Source organism: Pelophylax lessonae, assembly GCF_965119305.1.
Source record: "Pelophylax lessonae genome assembly, chromosome: 1".
Taxonomy (NCBI): domain Eukaryota; kingdom Metazoa; phylum Chordata; class Amphibia; order Anura; family Ranidae; genus Pelophylax; species Pelophylax lessonae.
In genome coordinates, this window is record NC_138768.1 from 409647875 (window position 1) to 409670737 (window position 22863).

Sequence of the window (22863 nt, forward strand, 5' to 3'; positions counted from 1 at the left end):
TGTGCAAATGCACTACAGGGGACTCTTCCTATATCCACTTGATGGTGGACACTGATTGAGTACAGGTGTGTGTGGGGGGTGGGGAGGGTTGCTCAACCTCGATAGTCTGGTCAGACCGAATACATAATAAACAGGCAAAAAATTTGGGGGAGCATACCCATGTATTTCTAAAGCTGCTGCAGCTATGAACCAAGAGACATGTATATTAAAAAAGAATAGCGCGCAAATGCAAAAGAAATAACTACCAAATCTGAAGACAATCCATAAATAAAAATGGGGGTTTGGTCCCACCATATGGCCATATCGTGCTCAAGCCCACTACTGCGTCAAAGTACCCCATTATCAGTGGGTCCTACACTATCCACCCCCCACACACACCTGTACTCAATCAGTGTCCACCATCAATTGGATATAGGAAGAGTCCCCTGTAGTGCATTTGCACATCCTTCCCAGCAAGGAGTATTATCTCCAAGGGTAAGAAAGGCTGGATTCATCTCTTTTTCATGGATAGTGTAGGACCCACTGATAATGGGGTACTTTGACGCAGTAGTGGGCTTGAGCACGATATGGCCATATGGTGGGACCAAACCCCCATTTTTATTTATGGATTGTCTTCAGATTTGGTAGTTATTTCTTTTGCATTTGCGTGCTATTCTTTTTTAATATACATGTCTCTTGGTTCATAGCTGCAGCAGCTTTAGAAATACATGGGTATGCTCCCCCAAATTTTTTGCCTGTTTATTATGTATTCGGTCTGACCAGACTATCGAGGTTGAGCAACCCTCCCCACCCCCCACACACACCTGTACTCAATCAGTGTCCACCATCAAGTGGATATAGGAAGAGTCCCCTGTAGTGCATTTGCACATCCTTCCCAGCAAGGAGTATTATCTCCAAGGGTAAGAAAGGCTGGATTCATCTCTTTTTCATGGATAGTGTAGGACCCACTGATAATGGGGTACTTTGACGCAGTAGTGGGCTTGAGCACGATATGGCCATATGGTGGGACCAAACCCCCATTTTTATTTATGGATTGTCTTCAGATTTGGTAGTTATTTCTTTTGCATTTGCGCGCTATTCTTTTTTAATATACATAGACTTACATTGTCGGATGTGTCCTCTGCATCTGCTCCACAGCGAAGCCACGGCTGACAGCTCAGCTTGGGATCGGGCCTGATCGGCTTCAAAAAAGGTATGTATACAGAATTATTCTTCACAGGGTTAGATAGGTTAGTGTTAGATCGTGGAGATCTATAAATCAAGGAGTTTAGTGTTAGGCTGGACTTACACTTTAAGTCCAGCTATTTTTTATGTATAATAAGACATTTGTAAGGCTCTGTTCACACCACAGAGTTAAAAGACAAAAGAAAAAGGGGCACACCGACGTAGTGCATCACCACTAAAACCATTTATTAAAATGTTCAAAAGTATACAATATACTCACAAGGCAGGTATGATAATACACACATCAACATTGCATATACAATCTCCAAGGTAGCCAAGGTCCCATACGTAGCAAAATGGCATGCAGAGTGCCGCATGGGGCTTCTGTGGCTGGGCTGACGCGTTTCAGGGGCGAACCCCCTTCCTCAGAGCCAGAGAAGTTGCTGTTCATTTTGCAAGGGGAGTTACATTTTGCAAAGGAATTTTCCACAGCACTTTGTAAATGTGGTGAAATGTCACTTTGCAAAGAATACACAATCACATATAAGGGAAAAAAAATGGTAGTTTTACTTGCACATGATTAGATAAAGGAAGTCAACAGAGCTTCAACTCATTAACTAAGTTCTAAGGAAAATGTACTTGCAAAGTGTAACTTCCCTTGCAAAGTGAACAGTGTATTCTCCTTTGGTAAATAAACCCCAATATGGTTGATTTATTAACCACTTAAGCCCCAGCCCTATTTCGAACACTTTTTGTTTACAAGTTAAAACCAGTATTTTTTCCTAGAAAACTACTTAGAACCCCCAAACATTATATATATTTTTTTAGCAAAGACTCTGGAAAATAAAATGTCGGTCATTGCAATATTTTTTGTCCCGCGGTATTTGCGCAGCGGTCTTTAAAACGCCATTTTTTTGGAAAAATTTTGAAAAATCACATTTCACTGCATTTAAAAAATACTAAACAGTAAAGTTAGCCCATTTTTTTAAATATTTTGAAAGATGATGTCACGCCGAGTAAATAGATACCCAACATGTTACGGTTTAAAATTGCGCCCCCCCGTGGGATGGCGACAAACTACGGTCAATAGAGATCTCAATAGGCGACGCTTTAAATTTATTTAACGGTTACCAGTTTAGAGTTAGAGTGTAGCTCTTTTTTATTAATTATTGCCCACGCCCTGGCGATCGTGGCGATACCTCACATGTGTGGCTTGAACAGCGATTTAATTCACGGCTCGACTTCCGTATACGTTTTTTTTTGTGCGCGAGTTAACGGTGACGGGGGCGGCTAAAATTTATTTATTTTTTTTCCTATTTATTTTTTGGTTTTTGTAACTTTATTACAGTTTTTTTTAAAAAAAAATTTGGGGAGCCCCGAGCAAAGTCACGGAAGGCGGCGGGAGGGGGGGGCGTCCCCTCCTGCTCACCCGGGTAACGCATCGGTCGTTACCGACGGAAAGCGGACCGTCGGCTCTAAACCACAGTACCGGGATGGTGTCTCTAGCTAGAGGCATCATCCCGGTATACTACCGCAAAGTCTGCCGACGTAGATCTACGTTAGTATGTGGTAAGTGGTTAAAAGTATAGAAAATATTAAATTTTCTACTTTTCCTTTACTTCTGTTACATAGTTACATATAGTTACATAGTTATGTTGTTAGTCAGGTTGAAAAAAGTCCATCTAGCTCAACCAATAAAAATAAAAAAAAGTAAAGAAAACCCAACCATACAATCCCATAAACTCAATCCTTTACCCACAGTTGATCCAGAGGAAGGCGAAAAAAACCCCAGCAAAGCATGATCCAATTTGCTACAGCAGGGGGAAAAAATTCCTTCCTGATCCCCCCAGAGGCAATCGGATATTCCCTGGATCAACTTTACCTATACATATTAGTACCCAGTTATATTATGTACAGCCAGGAAAGAATCCAGGCCTTTTTTTAAAGCAATCTAGTGATGATGATCATATCCCCCCTTAATCTCCTCTTCTCAAGAGAGAATAAATTCAGTTCCTCTAATCTTTTCTCATAGCTGAGCTCCTCCATGCCTCTTATCAGTTTGGTTGCCCTTCTCTGCTCTTTCTCCAGTTCCCTGATATCCTTTTTAAGAACTGGTGCCCAAAACTGAACTGCATATTCCAGATGAGGTCTTACTAATGATTTATACAGGGGCAAAATTATATCTCTCTCTCTGGAGTCCATGCCTCTGTTAATACAAGAAAGGACTTTTCTTGCTTTGGAAACTGCAGCTTTGCATTGCATGCTATTATTAAGCTGAGGATCTACCAGAACATCCTTCTCCGCTATGGATCCCCCCAGAATCTACTCCCCCTAGTATGTATAATGCATGCATATTCTTAGCCCCCAAGTGCATAACTTTACATTTATCAACAATAAACCTCATTTGCCACATAGTTGCCCAATGAAACAGTGCATTGAGGTCAGTTTGTAAGTTGGAGACATCCTGTAAGGAAGTTATTACACTGCATAGCTTGGTGTCATCTGCAAAGACTGAAATGGTACTTTTAATCTCAGACCCTATATCATTTATGAAGATATTAAAAGTAAGGGTCCCAACACTGAACCTTGGGGTACACCATTCCAAGTAAGAATCATTAACCACTACTCTCTGAATTCTATCTTTTAGCCAATTTTCTATCCATTTACAAACTGATCTTTCCAAGCCAGTAGACTTTACCTTACACATTAGCCGTGTGTGGGGAACTGTGTCAAACGCTTTTGCAAAATTCAGGTATACTATGTCCATATCCACCCCTCTGTTCCAGGTTTTACTTACCTCCTCATAAAAAGAAATCAGGTTTGTTTGACAACTTCTGTCTTTCATGAATCCATGCTGTCTGTTGCTTAACCACTTACTACCCGCCCACTGTCAAATGACGGCGGAGCAGTGTAGCTATTATCCTGGGACGCCGTCATATGACGGGGCACCAGAACAGCCCCTCTCGCGCGCTCCCGGGGACGAGCAGGGCGGCGATCGTGACCGCGCCGTGTTGCTAGGACATGGCGCGATCCCAATCTCGGGTAAGGGGTCAATGACATGGCTTTTCAAATATAGGCACCACATTGGCCCTACGCCAATCCAGTGGTACTATTCCAGTCCTTAACGAGTCCCTAAAAATTAAAAACAAAGGCTTTGAAATTACAGCACTCAATTATTTTAGGATGCGTGGGTGGATGCCATCTGGTCCAGATGCTTTATCCACCCTTATTCTGTCTAAATATTTCTGGACCATATCACTTTTTAGCCATTGTGGATCATTTGGGGCTGTGTCAATGCCATTCTGATTATGGTCATAAGCTCCCCCATGCTCCTGTGCTCTTTCTGTGTTAATGAATAAGGCCAAGCTGCATTCCGTTAAAGCACCCAGTTATATGCAAGCCCAAATATTTTTTTTATAGCCAGGCTACAACTTGTACAACCTGGTCAAGGGTAATAATTCTGACTATAATGAGGCAAGCAGCAGCTAAGCACCACCATTGCAGATGATCGTAAAATACATTTTTTGTTCACAAAGTTGTTTTGAGTTCATGTATAAAACATTTTTAGCTTTTGAAGAGTTGGTCACAGCACAGATTTTTCTCCTGAATAGAAAATTAAATTTATATATTATTCAGTGTATTGTTTAGTGCTAGAATGTGAGGCTAAAATTGTTTTGTGAAGTACAGAATTATTGGTCATTTCATAGTGGCACAGCAAATACAGTTCTGAGTGATTACAGTCCTGTGTCATTAATGCCTGCATTTTATGTGTTGTTTTCACAAAAAATTGTGTTTTCTATCCATAATAGCAGCAAAAACATTTATACATAGAAATTGGCTCATTAATCATTGCTTCAAGAGGTAGACGGTATGTAGGCTTAACTTACATTCTTGGAAATGCAGGATTAGCACGTTTTTAAAAACCAAGGATGAAGTAAATACACCTCCAAAATGGGCTCAAGTCTAAAGAGTTTAGATTGCGTTGGCAAATGTGATGTGCAAAATAAGACATAATCTGACATGATCTGACATATTTAGATGTTCATGGATCTGACATTGACTTAAAGTGCAGATCGATTTTCTTGCTGCTTTGTAATAAAAACAAGGCTCTCTCTTGGCATTTTTGGTTTGCTAATTTTTTTATATGCAATCTATAGATAGAAGTAATGTAATACAAAAAAAGATTACAAAGAAGATGTCATTGAAAAATATGTTGTTTTTTTTTAGTTTGACCAGTGTTAGTTTTAAATCAACTATTGTTACTTTTGATAAAAAGTTGTTTTTAATCGCTATTTGTTCCTATTTTAAAGACAGCTAAATTATATGTCTTTTACAAAGCATGGTAAAATAAGTTACACATGAAGAAATAAATTATTTTAATAGATAAAAAAAATCTATAAAAATAAAAGAATGTATTTGTCTGTCACCAAAAAAAAAAAAAAAAAAAAGAAACAAAACAAATAAAAATAACAAAAAAAAATTGTGAAATATTTGAAATAAAAAAAATCTGTAGCAAAATAAAAGTCTAAGGGGAGAAGGGTAGGAAGGATTAATTAGGGCTCAGTAGGGTTAATTGATGGTTAATAAGGGGTTAAACAGGAATACAGTTTGTTTATTTTTTTACTTTCAAGGTTTCTTCAACTTACATCATATGCAGATTGAACGTCACTTTGATCCGCGTTAAATAAACCAGATTAACCGCAATGAAGTAAAATAACATTGCTAAATCATACTTTTTAGTGACACTGCAGAGAAAAGCTGCTTCGGTGATACAGAACAAGATCAGGCTGTCAAAATGACAGCAATAATTTGCCAGTAGATGCAGTCAGGGAGCTGTATGCAAGGGAAAAGGAGTAGGGTATACAGTGCATCTGGAAAGTATTCACAGTGCTTCACTTTTTCCACATTTTGTTATGTTACAGCCTTGTTCCAAAATGAAATAAATACATTTTTTTCCTCACAATTCTACAAACAATTCCTCATAATGACAACATGAAAGCAGTGTGTTTGAAATCTTTGCAAATTTAATAAAAATTAAAAAGGAAAAAATCACTTGTACATAAGTATTCACAGTCTTTGCCATGACACTAAAAACTGAGCATCCTGTTCCCGCTGGTTATGCTTGAGATGTTTCTACAACTTGATTGGAGTCCACCTGTGCTAAATGTAGTTGATTAGACATGATCTGGAAAGGCACACACCTGTCTATATAAGGGCCCATAGTTACCAGTACATGTCAGAGCACAAACCAAGTCATGAAGTTCAAAGAATTGTCTGTAGACCTGCAGGACAGGATTGCATTGAGGCACAAATCTGGGGAAGGGTACAGAAAAATGTCTCCAGCATGGAAGGTCCCAATGAGCATAGTGGCCTCCATCATCCATAAATGGAAGATGTTTAGAACCACCAGGTTCCTTCCTAGAGCGGACCCCCTGACCAGACTGAGCGATCAGGGGAGAAGGGCCTTAGTCAAGAAGGTGTCCAAGAACCTGATGGTCACTCTGACTGAGCTCCAGCATTTGTCTGTGGAGAGAGGAGAACCTTCTAGATGAACAACCATCTCTGTAGCACTCCACCAATTAGGCCTGTATGGTATAGTGATCCAAAAAAGCAAGGAGATTTCCAGTCACTACTTACCAACCAGCCAGCGACCAACCGAATGAACCTGTCTAACAGTATGCGTTAAAAGCAGGGGTTTAGTTGCACACATTTGCAAATACATGTGTAAGCTGCAGGCCATGGCAAGGCACCCTGATATCTGCAGAGCCTAACTCTGCCTTTAAAGAGTCTCCACAATGAGAGCACATGCATTTTGATGAGATAGATGGAGGACAGGTGACTGGAGGGAGCCCACCCCTCCTTAAAGGCGCAAGGTCACTTGCGCCTTTAAGGTGTCTGTGCGTTGCCTGACCAATATAAACGATATTGCAAAAAGTCGTCACCTCCCCCACCTATCTGGTCTTAGCAGTAAGGAGCACTGGAAGGGCAAACACAGATCAAAAAGGCAAAGAAGACAGTCACCTGTTCTCCATCTATCTCATCAGAATGCATGTTCTCCCATTGTGGAGACTCTTTAAAGGCAGAGTTAGGGTCTGCAGATATCAGGGTGCCTTGCCGTGGCCTGCAGCTTACACATGTATTTGCAAATGTGTGCAACTTAACCCAGATTTAACGCATACTGTTAGACAGGTTCATTTGGTTGGTCGCTGGCTGGTTGGTAAGTAGTGACTGGAAATCTCCTTGCTTTTTTGATCTGCGTTTGCCCTTCCAGTGCTCCTTACTGCTAAGACCAGTTATAGGTGGGGGATTTGACCACTTTTTGCAATGCTGTATGGTATAGTGGCCAGATGTACCCTAAGCACACAGCCAAGATAACAAAGGAGTGGCTATGGGACAACTCTGTAAATGTCCTTGATTGGCCCAGCCAGAGCCCAGACTTGAACCCAATTGAACATCTCTGGAGAGATCTGAAAATGGCTGTGCACCGACGCTCCCCATCCAACCTGATGGAGCTTGAGAGGTCCTGCAACGAAGAATTGGAGAAACTGTCCAAAAATAAGTGTGCCAAGCTTGTAGCATCATATCAAAAAAGACTTGAGGCTGTAATCGGTGCCAAAGGTGCTTCAACAAAGTATTGAATACGTATGCACATGTGATTTTTTTTCATTTTTTTTTTTAAATAAATTTGTAAACATTGCAAACAAACTTCTTTCAAGCTGTCATTATGGGATATTGTTTGTAGAATTTTGAAGAAAATAATGAATTTAATCCATTTTGGAATAAGGCTGTCATATAAAAAAATGTGGAAAAAGTGAAGTGCTGTGAATTCTTTCCAGATGCACAGTACCATACATATCAAAGTATTTAGATAGAGTTTTTTTAAGATGTAGTATGCTCAAAATCCACAAACTGTTAAAATCCCTACTATTTTTAAAAGGTAATTAATCCACCATTAAGTAATTAAAGTACAACCTGTCACAAATCTGGCTAATATAAACCAAGCAAAATAGGAAAACTAGGACATCCAGTCCCTTTCAGCCACTTCCTGTGAGCCCCAAGCGTTGAGGACCTGCTAAGTCCAAGAGAATGCAGCCAGAAAATGACCATTCTATATATCCGTACATAATAGTATAATCATAATACTTATTTGTTTTCTAGCCTGTTGTTAATATTGATATAATGATGAGGTAGATGTTTTAACTACTTCCCGCCTGCCCACAGTAGTTTTACTGCGAGCGTTGTGGACTTTCTTCGAGGATTGGACAGCATGAGTTTGCAAGCTGATTTCAGCCAATGATTTTGGCTGAAGCCAGCTGATCAGCTGTGGCCAATCACACACAGAGTTCTGTGTTTACAAAAACACAGAACTTTATGTACAGGGAACTGCAATCTAGCTGTTTCTTCTCCCTTCAAAGCAGGGGGAAAAAACAGACAGATAGTAAAGTAAAAGCAGTACAAAGTATACATTGTTAGGCACACAGTTAACCCCTCAATTGCCCCTAGATGTTAACCCCCTTCCCAGTCAGTGTCATTAGTACAGAGTTATCACTGATCACTATATTAGTGTCACTAGCGATGTCATTGTCAGTTAGTGATCCTCCCAGATAGTTTCTCTTAGCGCCAGATTGCCCGCCACTGTCACACTATAAGTCGCTAATTACCACCATTACAGTATAGCATCTATAGCTGCGTAAATTCCAGTATATATACCATAGTTTGTAATCGCTATAACTTTTACACAAACCAATTAACATACACTTACTGAGATTTTTTTTTTAACCAAATGCAAGTAGCAAAATACATTTTGGCCTAAATTTTTGAAGACATTTGATTTTTTTTTATTCTTTGATTGGATTATTTATAACAGAAAGTAGAACATATTGTTTATTTGTTTTTTAATTTTCAGACTTTTTGTCGTTTATATCACAAAAAATAAAAAAACCCAGTGGTGATCAAATACCACCAAAAGAAAGCTCAATCTTTGTGAAAAAAATGATAAAGATTAATTTGCGTACAGTGTGGCATGACCGCTCAATTGCTAATTTAAGTAGAGCAGTGCTGAATAGCAAACAATCCTCTGGTCATGAAGGAGATAAAACCTTTCGGAGGTCTGGTGGTTAATGGCAGGCAGTGCATAAACATAAACAGTACTATAGACATCAGGCACCTTCTTGTTCTGATTCTCATTTACTTGGGCAATATATCAACTGTAGAAAAGCAAGTATGTATGTCTGTGATCTAAGGCAGGTACTCTGCCCTATACAAAAATAGTGCTGCTTTGTCTCTTGCTCTTACAGTGTTTATTGCTGTTCAATTATTCTCATTGCAGACAAAGTTGAGCTTCCAAACAGTGCTAATGTTGAAGTGGAAGTGACACCGCCTAAAGAATCTACTGACCCAGTTCAAAATGGAAATGTCTCTCACAACATTGAAGCTTTGGAAACACAGGTCATACATTATTATTTTTGTAATAATTTACTGCAGCCAGAATACTGTGCACAGTACATTGGTAAATAAGATACACAAATGTTCTAAAGCCCAAATCAAGCCAAAACATTTTTTGTGTTGTATAAAATGGGGAATAATTATAACTGCTGTCAAGTTTTCACTGTGATCCCAGTTGGGGGATTCACCCTCATGTTTTATCCCTGTAAAACCAGGACAGAAAAAATTAGTGGGACTGGTTTCACTGGGAGAGGAAGAGGTAGATAGTAATACAATCCTGTACTCTGCAAAAAAAAAAAAAAAAGTGTTGACTCTTTGTGTGTGATTTACTAAAGGCACATAGACTGTGCACTTTGCAAGTACAGCTGCATCCTGCAAGGGCATTTCCTCCAGAACTTAGTAAATGATAACTTCCAACATCTAATTATCTGCAAGCAAAAATGCTGTTTTTATTTTCCTTGCATATGATTAGGTACTCTTTGCAAAGTGCAGCTTCACTGTATTTACTAAACTCTGGAGCAAATGCCCTTGCAGACTGCATCTGCACTTGCAAAGTGCATAGTCTATGTGACTTTAGTAAATCAACCCCACATTGTCCTCATTGAAGTAATTACCCATACTTCCCGTCCCTATGACTCTGAGACAAGAATTGAGTATAAATCTGCTCAATGGGGCACAGAAAACAATAAAAATGTGGCAGAGTATCATATTACCACAAGATCTGAGCATGTTGGATCCACTACAGATCTATGGTTGAATGTGTCAATCTACTTCAGGGTAGTGGTTATAAGTACTTACGGGAATAATTGGGTCACCCCCGGTAGTAAGCCAGTTGAGGGAGTGTTTTTTTCCTTGCTCTGAATTCTGCCTTTGTCACCTTCCTACCCCTCCCCACAATAAATCTCTCCAAGCCCTCATAGTACCATGCTTAACCTTTCCTCCCCTCCCTCCACCCCTAATCCCCCTCCAATCCTGCCCCCTCCCCTTTTTTTCTTTTTCTTTTCTTTCTTCTTCTCTCTTCTTCTCCTGTTAAACTTCTGTTTTCTTCTTTCATTCTTTAATATCAACCCAGACAGGTTCTGAAAGGGCGAAACGCTCACCAGATTTGCCTAATTCTCACATGTTTTGCTCATGTCCTTTTTAACTCCTCCAAGGATACTCTTTGATATACTGGTACCAAGTGTGCCTTTTTTGGGGAAGAGGTGTTTAGATGTGTGTTTTGTGATTTTAAATATACTGTTTGTTAAGTATTTTAAAGTTAAGGTACAAAGCAAAGCCTATTGGGCATACCCAGGCATTTAAGGTAAAACAAGAAGACGTAAAAAAAAAAAAAAACTATCAACCAAGATGTGGCATTTGAATACAGGTCATTGGTATAGGCGTAAACAAACAAGGCACCACCTAATCTGCACTACCCTACAGATGCCCTCAATAGGTCAGTAAAATTAAATTCGAGGGGGGGGGGGGGATCTTGTGGTGTTTTGTAATTTTAAGAAGACTTGGAAAGTGACTGCATTAACAGATATGCTTGTAACACCTCATTTAATATTGTGGTTACTGTACCTGTTTTTACCATATAAGCTGATCTTTTTTTAAATAAAAAAGTTATGCAAAAAGGTGACAGAGTATCCAATAACACTGCTGTATTTCTGTCTGTGACCCCATTGTAAAGATTTAAAGTACTGTGGGAACGGTTTAGGCAGATTTGAAAAAATGCTGTAAAATAAGAATGCTTTCAAAAATATTTATTTTGAATATTTATTTTTATCAATTTACAAAATGCAAAGTGAGCAAACAGAAGAACAATCAAAAATCAAATTAATATTTGACCACACTTTGGCTTCAAACCAGCATCAGCTCTTACACTAGCACACTTTGTACACTTGCACAAAGTCAGGGATTCTGTAGGGTTAGAGTCAGGTGTATGATTAATCAATTATACCAAGAATGATCATGAATATTTATATATAGGTTGAACACAGTCATTAACTCAAACAGAAAGAGCTGTGTAGGAGGCTTTTAAACTGGGGTGAGGAACTACTTAGGTGAGATTGTGGAAGACAGTTTCATGTCACAGGTCATACATTATGAAAAGACTGAGCACAGCAACAAGACAAGCAAGGTCTCTCCCAGGCAAAGATATCAAAGTAGACTGGGGTTTCAAGATGTGCTGTTCGAGCTCTTTTGAAGAAGCACAAATAAACAGGCAACGTTGACAACTGTAGATGCAGTGGTTGGCCAAGGAAACTATTACAGCAGATGAAAGACGCATTATACTTATTTCCTTTCAACATTGAAAGATGTCCAGCAGTACCATCAGCACAGAAGTGTCAGAAACCAGTAGAACCCAGGTACACCCCTCTACTGTCTGGAGAAGTTTGGTAAGAAGTGGTCTTCATGGAAGAATTGTGGCCAAAAAAGCCATACCTACGACGTGAGAAAAGAAGCTAAGCGACTTAACTATGCACAAAAACATAGGGACTGAGGTGCAGAAATATGTCAGCAGGTTCTCTGAACCCATGAGTCAAAATTTGAAATATTTGGCTGTAGCAGGAGGCAGTTTGTTCACTGAAGGGCTGGAGAGCAGTACAATAATGAGTGTCTGCAAGCAACAGTAAAGCATGTTGGAGGTTCCTTGCAGATTTGGGAATGCATTTCTGCAAATAGAGTTGCAGTTTTGGTCAGGATCAATGGAGTCCTCAATGCTGGAAAATACAGGCAGATACTTATCCATCATGCCATACCATCCGGGAGGCATGTGATTGGCCCCAAATTATTTCTGCAGCAGGACAATGACCCTAAAGATACAGCCTATGACATTAGGAACTAGCTTCAGAGTGAAGAAGAACAAGGAGTCCTGGAAATGATAGTATGGCCCCCACAGAGCCCTAATCACAACATCATTGAGTCTGTCTGGGATTACATAAATAGAGGTATTTGAGGTAGCCCACATCCGCAGATCTGTAGTTAGTTCTCCAAGATGTTTGGAACAACCTACCTTCCGAGTTCCTTCAAAAACTGTGTGCAAGTGTACCTAGAAGAATTGATGCTGTTTACAAGGCAAAGGGTGGTCACACCAAATGTTGATTTGATTTGGATTTCTATTCTGTTCATTTATTTTCCATTTTGTTAATTGATAAAAATAAATTATTATCACTTCTATTTCTGAAAGCATTCTTCATTTACAGCATAGTTTCACACCTGCCTAAAACATTTGCACAGTAGTGTACCTTCACTTTTTGTCCCAGTGACACCCATACACAAAATGTTGGGTATGGTTGTCACTAGGATAAATAGGCACAGAGAGTAGAAACAACACAGTATGAAGCACCGCACTTTTCAACTCACTGTCCTATTTACTTGACCATAGACCATTCTTGCCTCCAGTTTGTCTTTGCAGCAGGCTTGGGTATTTTTACTTTATCGAGTACTAATAACTAGTGATCCCCAGTTTTCCAAACCTGTCAGAAAGATACACCATATAAAACAAGTGAGGCTGATTTACTAACATTATCCAACCATGCAGATTCTTCTTTGCTTATTTCATCTGCACATGATGATAATTAAAGAGAATTATTGTGTGACAATTCTTAACTTCTTTAGTAAATCAAGTCATCGGTATAATATGATATACAGGTGTACATAGCCAAACAAAATGCAGTAGGACCTTTGACCATGCATTATTTTTTGCACTCCTATTTGTTCATCACATTTATTGGTGTCTTTGTTTGAATAATGTAGAGAAGAGGCAGATTCAACAACAACTCTGTTTCACAATAAAAGAATGCTGACCCTGTCACTGTATCTCGAAGGAGATACGTATACAATGTAACTCCAAAGGGTTCTGCATTAACATAAAAGTCAAATCCTAAACCCTTTCATTTTTAGTTATTTTAATATGTTACATGGGTTTTATTGTAATACACATAATACTGTACAGGTTAGTAAAATAATTGTTGAACTTTGGTGTATATATATATATATATATATATATATATATATATATATACAGTATATAACACTTCACTTTACCTTGTAATAGTTTCAGTGAAATTGCCTCTTGTCACAATAATAGGCACAGAGGGGTTCTGAAATAGATCAGGTCTTGGCTGAACAGCTTAGTTGGGCTTTTTCAATCTATGATATAATTCTGTGGAATGATTCCATATTACTTTTAATAGCTGAGCTGGAGACATCCCAATTTAGTAATTTCCAGTTATCTAAGCGACTTCTTTTAAACTTATTTCTACTAACAAATCATGGGAGTTGTTCCAGACCTAAAGAGACAGATAAGAGCAGATTTGGCATTAAGCTAGTGTCTAAAATGCAGCTATACTGAATAAAGTGGTCCTATTTATTCTTACATTTCTTAATCCTAACCACATAGGTGCCTGCTTTAAAGGAAGCCTGTGCTGAGATAAATATTAAGCCTACCATTTAGCTACCATGCCTATCTAATGGTTGTAATGTTTTTTATATATTATACCAGGAAGAAATACAAAAAAGGCCTTCACTGGCTGCATATCATTGACTCAAAAATACTGATGTCCGTGGAGGTCACCAATGGCAGCCTTCATATTTCTCTTCTCTCAGGTTTCCTATAAAGTAAAAAAAGATTTGTACAATATACAAAGCTTAAAAAACAAATACATAACCTTTTTTCTAAAATATGTCTATTTATTGGTCCGTTTTTAAAAAAAATAAAAAACAGAAGTCCAGCTATATATACATAGTTATGTTTTTAAAGGAAGTCCAAGCTATTTCAGCCTCGGACCCTTCATCTATTTGGACATTGGTGGTTGTATTCGTAATAAACAAATCCAACAAAAATGTGACACCTGCCCACCACACCCTGTCTTGGCTCTGGATGGAATGCAGTCTTACACATAAATAAATACAAGGGAATAAGGGACAAGCTCATTGGCCAGAGATAACACACTAACACTGCCCATCCAAAAATCAAATGAATCTGAATATATCCAAAGAAATACAAATACATTCATCAATTATTTATTTATATTCAGCGATAATGAAGTTGGGAAGAATGAAAATACGAAAATGAAATTATCTGAATGTAATTGATTCATTAAATTCATGGGTTAAATTGTTTTTCGTTCTTTCGGATTTTCGTTCTTTTGGAATTCTGTTCTTTCGGGCAATTTGTTTTCGTACGCATTTGTCAAAAGAGTCTTTCGTTCATTCGGATGCTACCAAATAAACAAATATGTTGAATTTCGTCCAAAAACAAATTTGTAACAAAACTAATTGCACATGCCTAGCTGAGAGTACTTCTCTAGTGGCTAAGTGCAGAGCACCCCTGAAGGTGGTAACAGAGGGTGCTATTCTCAGAGAAGCAGGAGTTGCCAGCTACGACAGGCTGAGGTGATGACGAGGAGATATCCGCTGGGTGGCAGCTGATGACAGGGCCGGCCTTAGGTGTTCAGGCGCCCTGTGCGAGCTAATCCTGTGGCGTGACCCCCCCCGCACATTTTTTTGCACTTTATTTGACTTTTCTTTTTTATGATCGCTAATAACTTAGCCCTCCTTACATTAGAGACCCCTCGCAGAGCCCCCTTACATCAAATACCCCTTTACATTAGAGATCCCCACAGAGCCCCCCCAACATTAGAGACCCCCACAGAGCCCCCCCTTACATCAGAGACTCTCCCCACAGAGCCCCCCTTACATCAGAGACTCTCCCCACAGAGCCCCCCTTACATCAGAGACTCCCCCCCACAGAGACCCCCCACACACAGCCCCCCTTACATCAGAGACCCCCACACAGAGCTCCCCCTTACATCAGAGACCCCCCCCACACAGAGTCCCCCTTACATCAGAGACCCCCCCCACACAGAGCCCCCCTTACATCAGAGACCCCCACACAAAGAGCCCCCCTTACATCAGAGACCCCTACACTGAACCTCCAGGCCGTGGTCGCCGCTTACCTCCCGCTGTGCGGCCTGATCATCTGCGAGCTGTGATGGCCACACGGCACCCCTGTTGCTCATGGCGCCCTGTGCGGCCGCACAGCTCGCACACCCCAAAGTCCGGCCCTGGCTGATGAGCAGGATAAACTGCTGGGCAGGAGTCCCTCAGGAGTACCAGGTGAGACTGGGCAGAAGGGAGAGTCAGGCCAGAAGTCATGCACGGATTATCAGCCAGGAGTAAGGTAACAAGCAGAGTCAGGAGTAAGCCGGGGTCATACACTGGTAATCAGGCAGCAGCAGAGTCAGAGAAGCAAGCCAGAGGTCATACCCCAATCAGCAGGCAGAAGCGGATTCATTGGAACAAGCCAAGGTTTAAAGCCAGGAATGGAGACAAGACAGGTCAAAGGCAAACCGGGTCGGTAACAGGAAACCAAATATTAGCATAAACAGGAACTCATTAAGATCATCCAGCAACTAGTGGCTGTTGCTGCTGTCTTTAGGCCACTAGGTGCCAGCATCTGTCACACATTGTGTATGCCTTGATGCACTGGCACATAAATCTTCACAATTGTTCGTGCATATGTGCACAAGTGCATTCGCACGCACAAATTTCTATGCACCAACATGTGATTCCGCTGGGCAATAGCAGATTTGCTAGTTCTTCTGTGGACTGTTCTCTGACACTTGGTGATTGAACAGTGATTGAACAGTACTGACTGGCATACTTGAGGCTTTTGATATCTTTTATATCCTTTTCCATCTTTATAAAGTTCCATTATCTTGTTACACGGGTCTTTTAACAGTTCTTTTCTGCTCCCCATGGCTAGCCTGCTCAGTGCATCCATGTGAGAACTAACAAACTCATTGACTATTTATACACAGACACTAATTGCAATTGTAAAAGCCACAGATGTAGGAAATTCACCTTTAATTGCAATTTTACCCTGTGTGTATCATCTTGTGTACCAAGACCAAACATTACAGGGTATGCAAACTTTTGATCAGGGCCATTTGGGTTATTTCTGTTATTATTATTATTATTTAAAAAGGAGCCAAATAACTATGTGATAATAAATGGCTTCATATGATCAATATTCTTAAAGCAGGACTTTACGCATAGCAACTTGCTTCTTGCTGGAGGCTGCCATTTTGTGGAAGCCCAGAGCCCCTGAACAGAAGTAAATCATAAAGAGGAACTAAACTCATCGATTTACTGGTTTAAAAAAAAGGTTACATTCCTGGAATGTCAGGATTGCTAATTGTCAAGTTTGCTTATGTCCAACCAAACTATCAAACCTTCAAATGGCTGGTGTCATAACTGATCCCATGTGCAGCATCATGGTAGTTGCAGTTTAAACAGAAGCAGCTTCCTTGGCTGTAAAGGATACGAGGGTCTAATTCTGCTTTAAGGCTATCAGCAGATCGGCTTCTACTAACTCACCAGTGCCTAAAAATGCCTAAAATAGAGAGCAAATGAGCATGTACAATGCAGGGTGAGACGGTGTTATACTGGATTTTAAACAGTATAGACACTTATTTTTAATAAATAGGGAAAAACTCAACCACCTAAATTTGACGAGGGGAAGAGAAAAATGGGTTGGCCCATGAACCCCTTGAAGCACTCTCTGATCCATTTATAATCATCTTAATGTATGGTACAATACTATTAAAAATTTCTACTTGTTTCATCACTGAAGTAGCTCAGAAATTGTCCCCTGAGGAAACCGTTTAGATGAAACATGCCTGGATTGCTACTCCGTGATATCAATACATATATTTGTATATGAATGGATTATATATGCAGCTCACAAATTGATTTTAATATTGTATGTCTTTTCATTTTTTTGTCCATTTCTGTTTTCTAATTTTTAATACAATTTAATAATACATTTTGTACATTTGAAATGATTTACTTGTTTATTGGCACCTAAAAAATCCCCAACCCATTTTTCTCTTCCCTTCGTCAAATTTACAAGTGGTTGAGTTTTCCTATTTCTTTAATTGGGATGTGGTGCCTTTGGGTCTTTTTCCAGACAAAAATTCTCTTCCTGACTTATTTTTAATGTTTTACATAGCTATACCTGCAAAAGGGGCCAGCCTGAAGTCATCTAGCAGGACTTAATTTTCTGACAAAAGTTCCACTTTAAATAAAAGAATTTTGGCATGATCAGTCATATTTTCAATATCAATGCCGAAATTTCACAATTTCTTCCAGGGTATTCAAACATTTGAGCACAACTGTGTATATATATATATATATATATATATATCACCAGTCTGTAATGCAAAGATAGCAACAATCTGTAGTGTAAAGATACCCAAATCATTAACCTGCATTGTAGAGATACCCATAACATTATTAGCTGGGAATATGGAGACATAATGACAGGCACATGGGCACACTTTTCATGAAGACTTGCTTTTGTGTCCTAAAAAACTTGTGTCCCTTCGTTCCTAAATGTGGGAAACCACAGGATACATTTCAACATAATATAAGCAAAAGAATAGCCTTTGCCTCCAGAGAAACCATTATTGAGGTCCAAGGACTGTGTACAGCTGTCACAAGTACACAACACTCTAGTCATTGTCAGTATCTGAAATTTGTAATCCATGATGAGGCACTTTTTGTAAAAATATATGGTATATTGTTATTGGGTTCATTATTCTTCATTAACATTAGCATTTTTGTTTTTGCACACAGGCCTCAGGGGCAGATATGGCTGATGATGGTGACCATCCGCTAAGTCTAGCATGGCCACCCAACAAGCGTAAGCAAGCTGTGTATCTTGCTGTTCTGCCTATTGTTTTCCCTTTATGGATCACATTACCTGATGTCCGCAATGTAGTAAGTACTGTCTTCTCAACATTTCTTTTTAATGTTGCTAATAAACACATGAAGTGCTATATACACGGTAAGTGCTGTACATATAGCATGGATGTACAGAATCTAGCATAGGCATATTGCTACAGGATATTATCTGTGCTCCAGCTGACAAATTTAGAGTCATGTGGACACACTCCTATGCAGTGTAGTTGATTACTAAAGGCAAATAGGCTGCCCATTTTGAAAGGAAATTTTCACTTTGGAAGATATTTTTCCCTTAACTTAGTGAATTAGATAAAAATGCAAAGAATGCCCAAGAAAATGTAAAACCAAAACAGCATTTTTGCTTGCAGACTCCATGGACCACTTAATCTTTTTTTCTGTCATCATTTTTATGTTTGTTTGGCCTTTATTAAATCAACCAATCTGTCTCCTTTGCCATCGCCACGTATTATGTTTCCACTTTCACTTCTCCCCATTTTCTATACTTTAGAACTTGAGTACTTGAATACTTTCATGGAGTCTGTACAGTACACTTGAACAAATCAAAGTTCCTTGTGTCATGGTGACAGTTCAGAATTATATACAACTTATCTTATACTTTGAGAAAGTTTATGCCATACAATAATACAACAAATAATAATACACACAATTACATGAATGATGCACACATTGATCAAGAGCTTAGGTACAGTTCGGTCATCCTTTGTCTCCCCGCAGTGGGACACAATTTAATGCAGTTACATGATAACCATGTGTTTGAGTGTGCATTCTCCTATTTAATAATAGTGTTTAATAAGATCCTTGTAATCAGATAGCACTTCAAGAGCACTTGAACGTGATTGAATGGGAAATACAGAATAAAAAATAGGCATCTGACATCAAAGAAATAATTATGCAAATACAGGTTTAGCTACAAATGTACAACAAAGCAGAGTGTTATCTACAGTTGTGTGCCATATACTGTATATGATACTGTATATGTCCATGCTTTCCCGCAAGTTCCCGTCTGGCAATAATGATGCTTTATGAATATTTGAAGTAGAAGACCTCTTGTGAAGGATCTTTTGTTGTGAAAACCAAGCCAGTAAATGTAAACCATACACCAGTTCCATAATGTGTATGATGTTATAGCATTATCATCCTTAAAGAGACCCTGTCAGGTGTCTAAATTATTGAATCCAGCAGTTCCTGCATTAGAAGACAGGGTACACTCACCTCCGTTGTGGCCCATTTTTCCTACCTCCCCTCCATTACAGAGTTGCAGGCTTGGAAATCCTCTTCGGCATTCATCTCTGCTAGGAGTGTCAGATACATGTGTTCACCACTGCATGCTCATTCCTTCTTGAGTATTGTAGAAACATAGGGGTCAAAGCATTCATATATTTATCAGAATGGATCAGAATGTAAAAAGAAATGCACCTATGAATTTATAAAACTTTCATGAGCTAAAAAAACATTCTCTACTTTTTGATGTATTTTTTTTTTTCTAAAGTATGTTTGGCATTATGCTGTATGCTTGAATGCTTTCTCCTGTTTTACATTTGAAGAATGCATATTTTTGGAAAATTGTAATTATTATTTACAGTTTTGTAACAGTCCACTTGTCTGTATTTTATTAGGTATACTTTGAAGTTTCATGATGCAGTGCAGGAAATCATAACTAATATTATTATTATTATTATATAGTATTTATATAGCGCCGACAGTTTACGCAGCGCTTTACAACTTGAGGGTAGACAGTACAAATACAATACACTTCAATACAGAAGGAATCAGAGGACCCTGCTCGTTACAGCTTACAATCTAAGAGGTGTTCTTAACGAAGAAGTAATATAAAATGTCCCTTTTCTTTACAGTCATCAAGAAAGTTTTTCCCTGTAACATTTTTTGGATCAATCACCTGGATTGCAATATTTTCTTATTTGATGGTGTGGTGGGCACATCAGGTAAGTCCAAGTATTTTACATTAAAAAGGAAATTACTTGCTTCAAGGTTAGGAACACAGAGTTGGCAGAAAATATCTGTAGTATGTTAGGGAAAAAATGTCATATAAATAGAATATTAAAATCTAGGAGGTTCTTGTCAAAACAGATTTTAATTATGCAAACCACCTCTACTCCAATTTTAGCATCTTAGCCCACTGACCTGTGTCAGTGGGCTTGGGCTTGTTTTGATGGCCTCGGGTTGACATCAGTTTAAGACACTTCTGAAATCATTCAGATTTAACAGGTGCATTTGACCTGCAATTTTTTTGTCACACAATATTAATGCAACAGATTATCAAGCGCAAAATTTCAATTTAAATTCCACTAAAGTTCATTTTAGGGCTCATAAATACAATATATTACTATTTTTTGGTAAAATAAAAAAGAAGAGGCAGCGCCAAGTAAATAGTTACCCATCATGTCACGCTTTAAAATTTTGTGCGCATGTGGAACAGCGAAAAGCGTCCATATTCTTATATTTTCCATAGGGCAATGCTTTAAAAGCAGAGGTCTATAGAGGACATTAGTTTAACGTTAACCATAAATAATGGCCCTCAATCCAGCATGCAAAGTGACATGCAAAGAGGGTAGGGTAGTGTTATTGATGATTTTGTGTATGTGGGGGTGAGGGAATCAGATTCTTTTGAAGGGAGGTTTTAGGTGCTTTGGTGTAATTTTATTTTTTACACTAAACTTTATTTTTACAAGTTCATAGATCCCCTTTAATGAGAAATCAGGAATCTATTAGACCCCCCAATGCCTCACCTCCCTTCCATTGAAGTTAATAGAGCACATATAAAAGCAGAAATAGGAAGTGACATTTTTACACATCGCTTCTAGGTTCTTACTAGGTAGGGGAGATCAGCGAATGGATGTTCGCTGATCTCCCTCCCCTCTAGCTGGCGACATCGGCATGGCTTGACAGATTTACATACATTGCGTAAACCAACCCCCCTCCCCCCGCCCTGGCACATGTTGAAAAACAGGCCCTTACAGTGTTTGTTTTTTTATTATCATACATCCTTTGGTAGCACAAATCCCATTTGAAAAAAATACATTTGTGGTACAAATGATGGAAAACATTTTTTTTTTTTTCTTATCACAAATACAGGTACCATTAACAAAATAAATTAGTAGTAGACATGATGAAAACTTAGTTTGCTGTCATGCTTTTGCCACTTTTATAATGATGATTAACAGCCCCCATAAATAAAGCCCCTGTACATTGGTAGGCAGTGAAAAGACAGGGCCATCCAAATGCCCCTTATCCTGATAGGCAGTGACAATGTCCCTAGTACACTGCTGACCAGTGAGGTGCCCTCTTACAATGGCAGTCATTGGTTTACCACACTGGTGCATTTGATTATATCACACTGTTCTCCCCGTCACATCCCGTTATGAGATCTTTTTGTTTTGTCTTTATTTTAAGATGCCAGTGCCTCTGTGGCTACAATGTTTAGAAAAGTACTCCTGGTCATTTGATTCAAATGATTGCATTTTTTTAGCTTTTCTCTTTCTTATTTGAAAATCTAAGTGACCATTAAATGAACAAAATATATAATGATACCTACAGCTCAGCTTAATGACACAGAAAAGAGTATATATTGAGGAATATGGATTTTCTGGGTACCGTCATGAACTTCACAAACACACACCAATTAAATTAACAAAACATTTATTACAAAAACCTCATTAGAAGACAATGATGGACAATGTGCTGAAATTAGAGCTCCCAACAGGCTGCCCTGTTGTTCCTATGATAAACAATAATCATCGATATTGTATTATATAATAGAATTCTAGGGTGACATTGATTAGGAATTTGTGGACAGCCAGCAGATCACATCTCTACATTTTTCACGGTATTACACTGCTTCTTTAGGAGTGTAGGGAGCAAATGGTGTCTTTAAAATTTAAAAACAAAATAAATAATACATATTCATAACTGCATAAAAGATGTAGGATGTTTGACAATTCCTGAGCTGCATAGGACCGAGGAGCCCCCATCTTACCCAAGACTTCTGAGGAAGAGTATGGACCACTGAGGCAAGACCATAGGGCCAGAACCCTCACCAGGCAGACATTGGAGCAGAATAGGCCGAAAAGAAACTGTAGAGTCAAACATAAATACCCCATTATAAAAAAAAGTGGCCAATATCAACAAATAGTAGTACTAAAGAGTACAGCCATCACACCTATCAATAGAAAAAAACAATACTAGGTTCCATGAATGGCGGACGGTAAAGGGAGATGTTCTGCCAGAACATAGTGTCCTCAAAAGATATCCAGGAGTCATCAAAGTAATGCCCAATGTTGTTTATATAGGAACTCAAAGAGGTCCCCATATGTCAATATGTCAGATACACAGTATGGGACCTGCCAAAGTCTCTGACCAGAGTCACCTATAGACACTCAGGGACCAAACATACAAGGCAGGTAGGAGTATATAGGAGGCTAAAAACACATGGAGTGATTACCACAAGGCTGTGCTAGCTCTAATCATACTACTGGTATC

The 22863-nt window shown here is 38.9% G+C and overlaps 1 protein-coding gene across 4 annotated transcripts in view; it reads left to right on the forward strand.

Moving 5' to 3' along the window:
- SLC24A2 (solute carrier family 24 member 2) overlaps nt 1–22863 on the forward strand; it is a 246390-nt gene that overhangs the window by 219534 nt on the left and 3993 nt on the right. For all 4 annotated transcript variants that reach the window (XM_082257876.1, XM_082257873.1, XM_082257874.1 and 1 more), the window contains 3 exons: nt 9494–9612; nt 18238–18381; nt 20220–20309. In XM_082257876.1, the coding sequence (XP_082114002.1) occupies nt 9494–9612; nt 18238–18381; nt 20220–20309 (353 nt within the window). The remainder of the gene's footprint in view (nt 1–9493; nt 9613–18237; nt 18382–20219; nt 20310–22863) is intronic.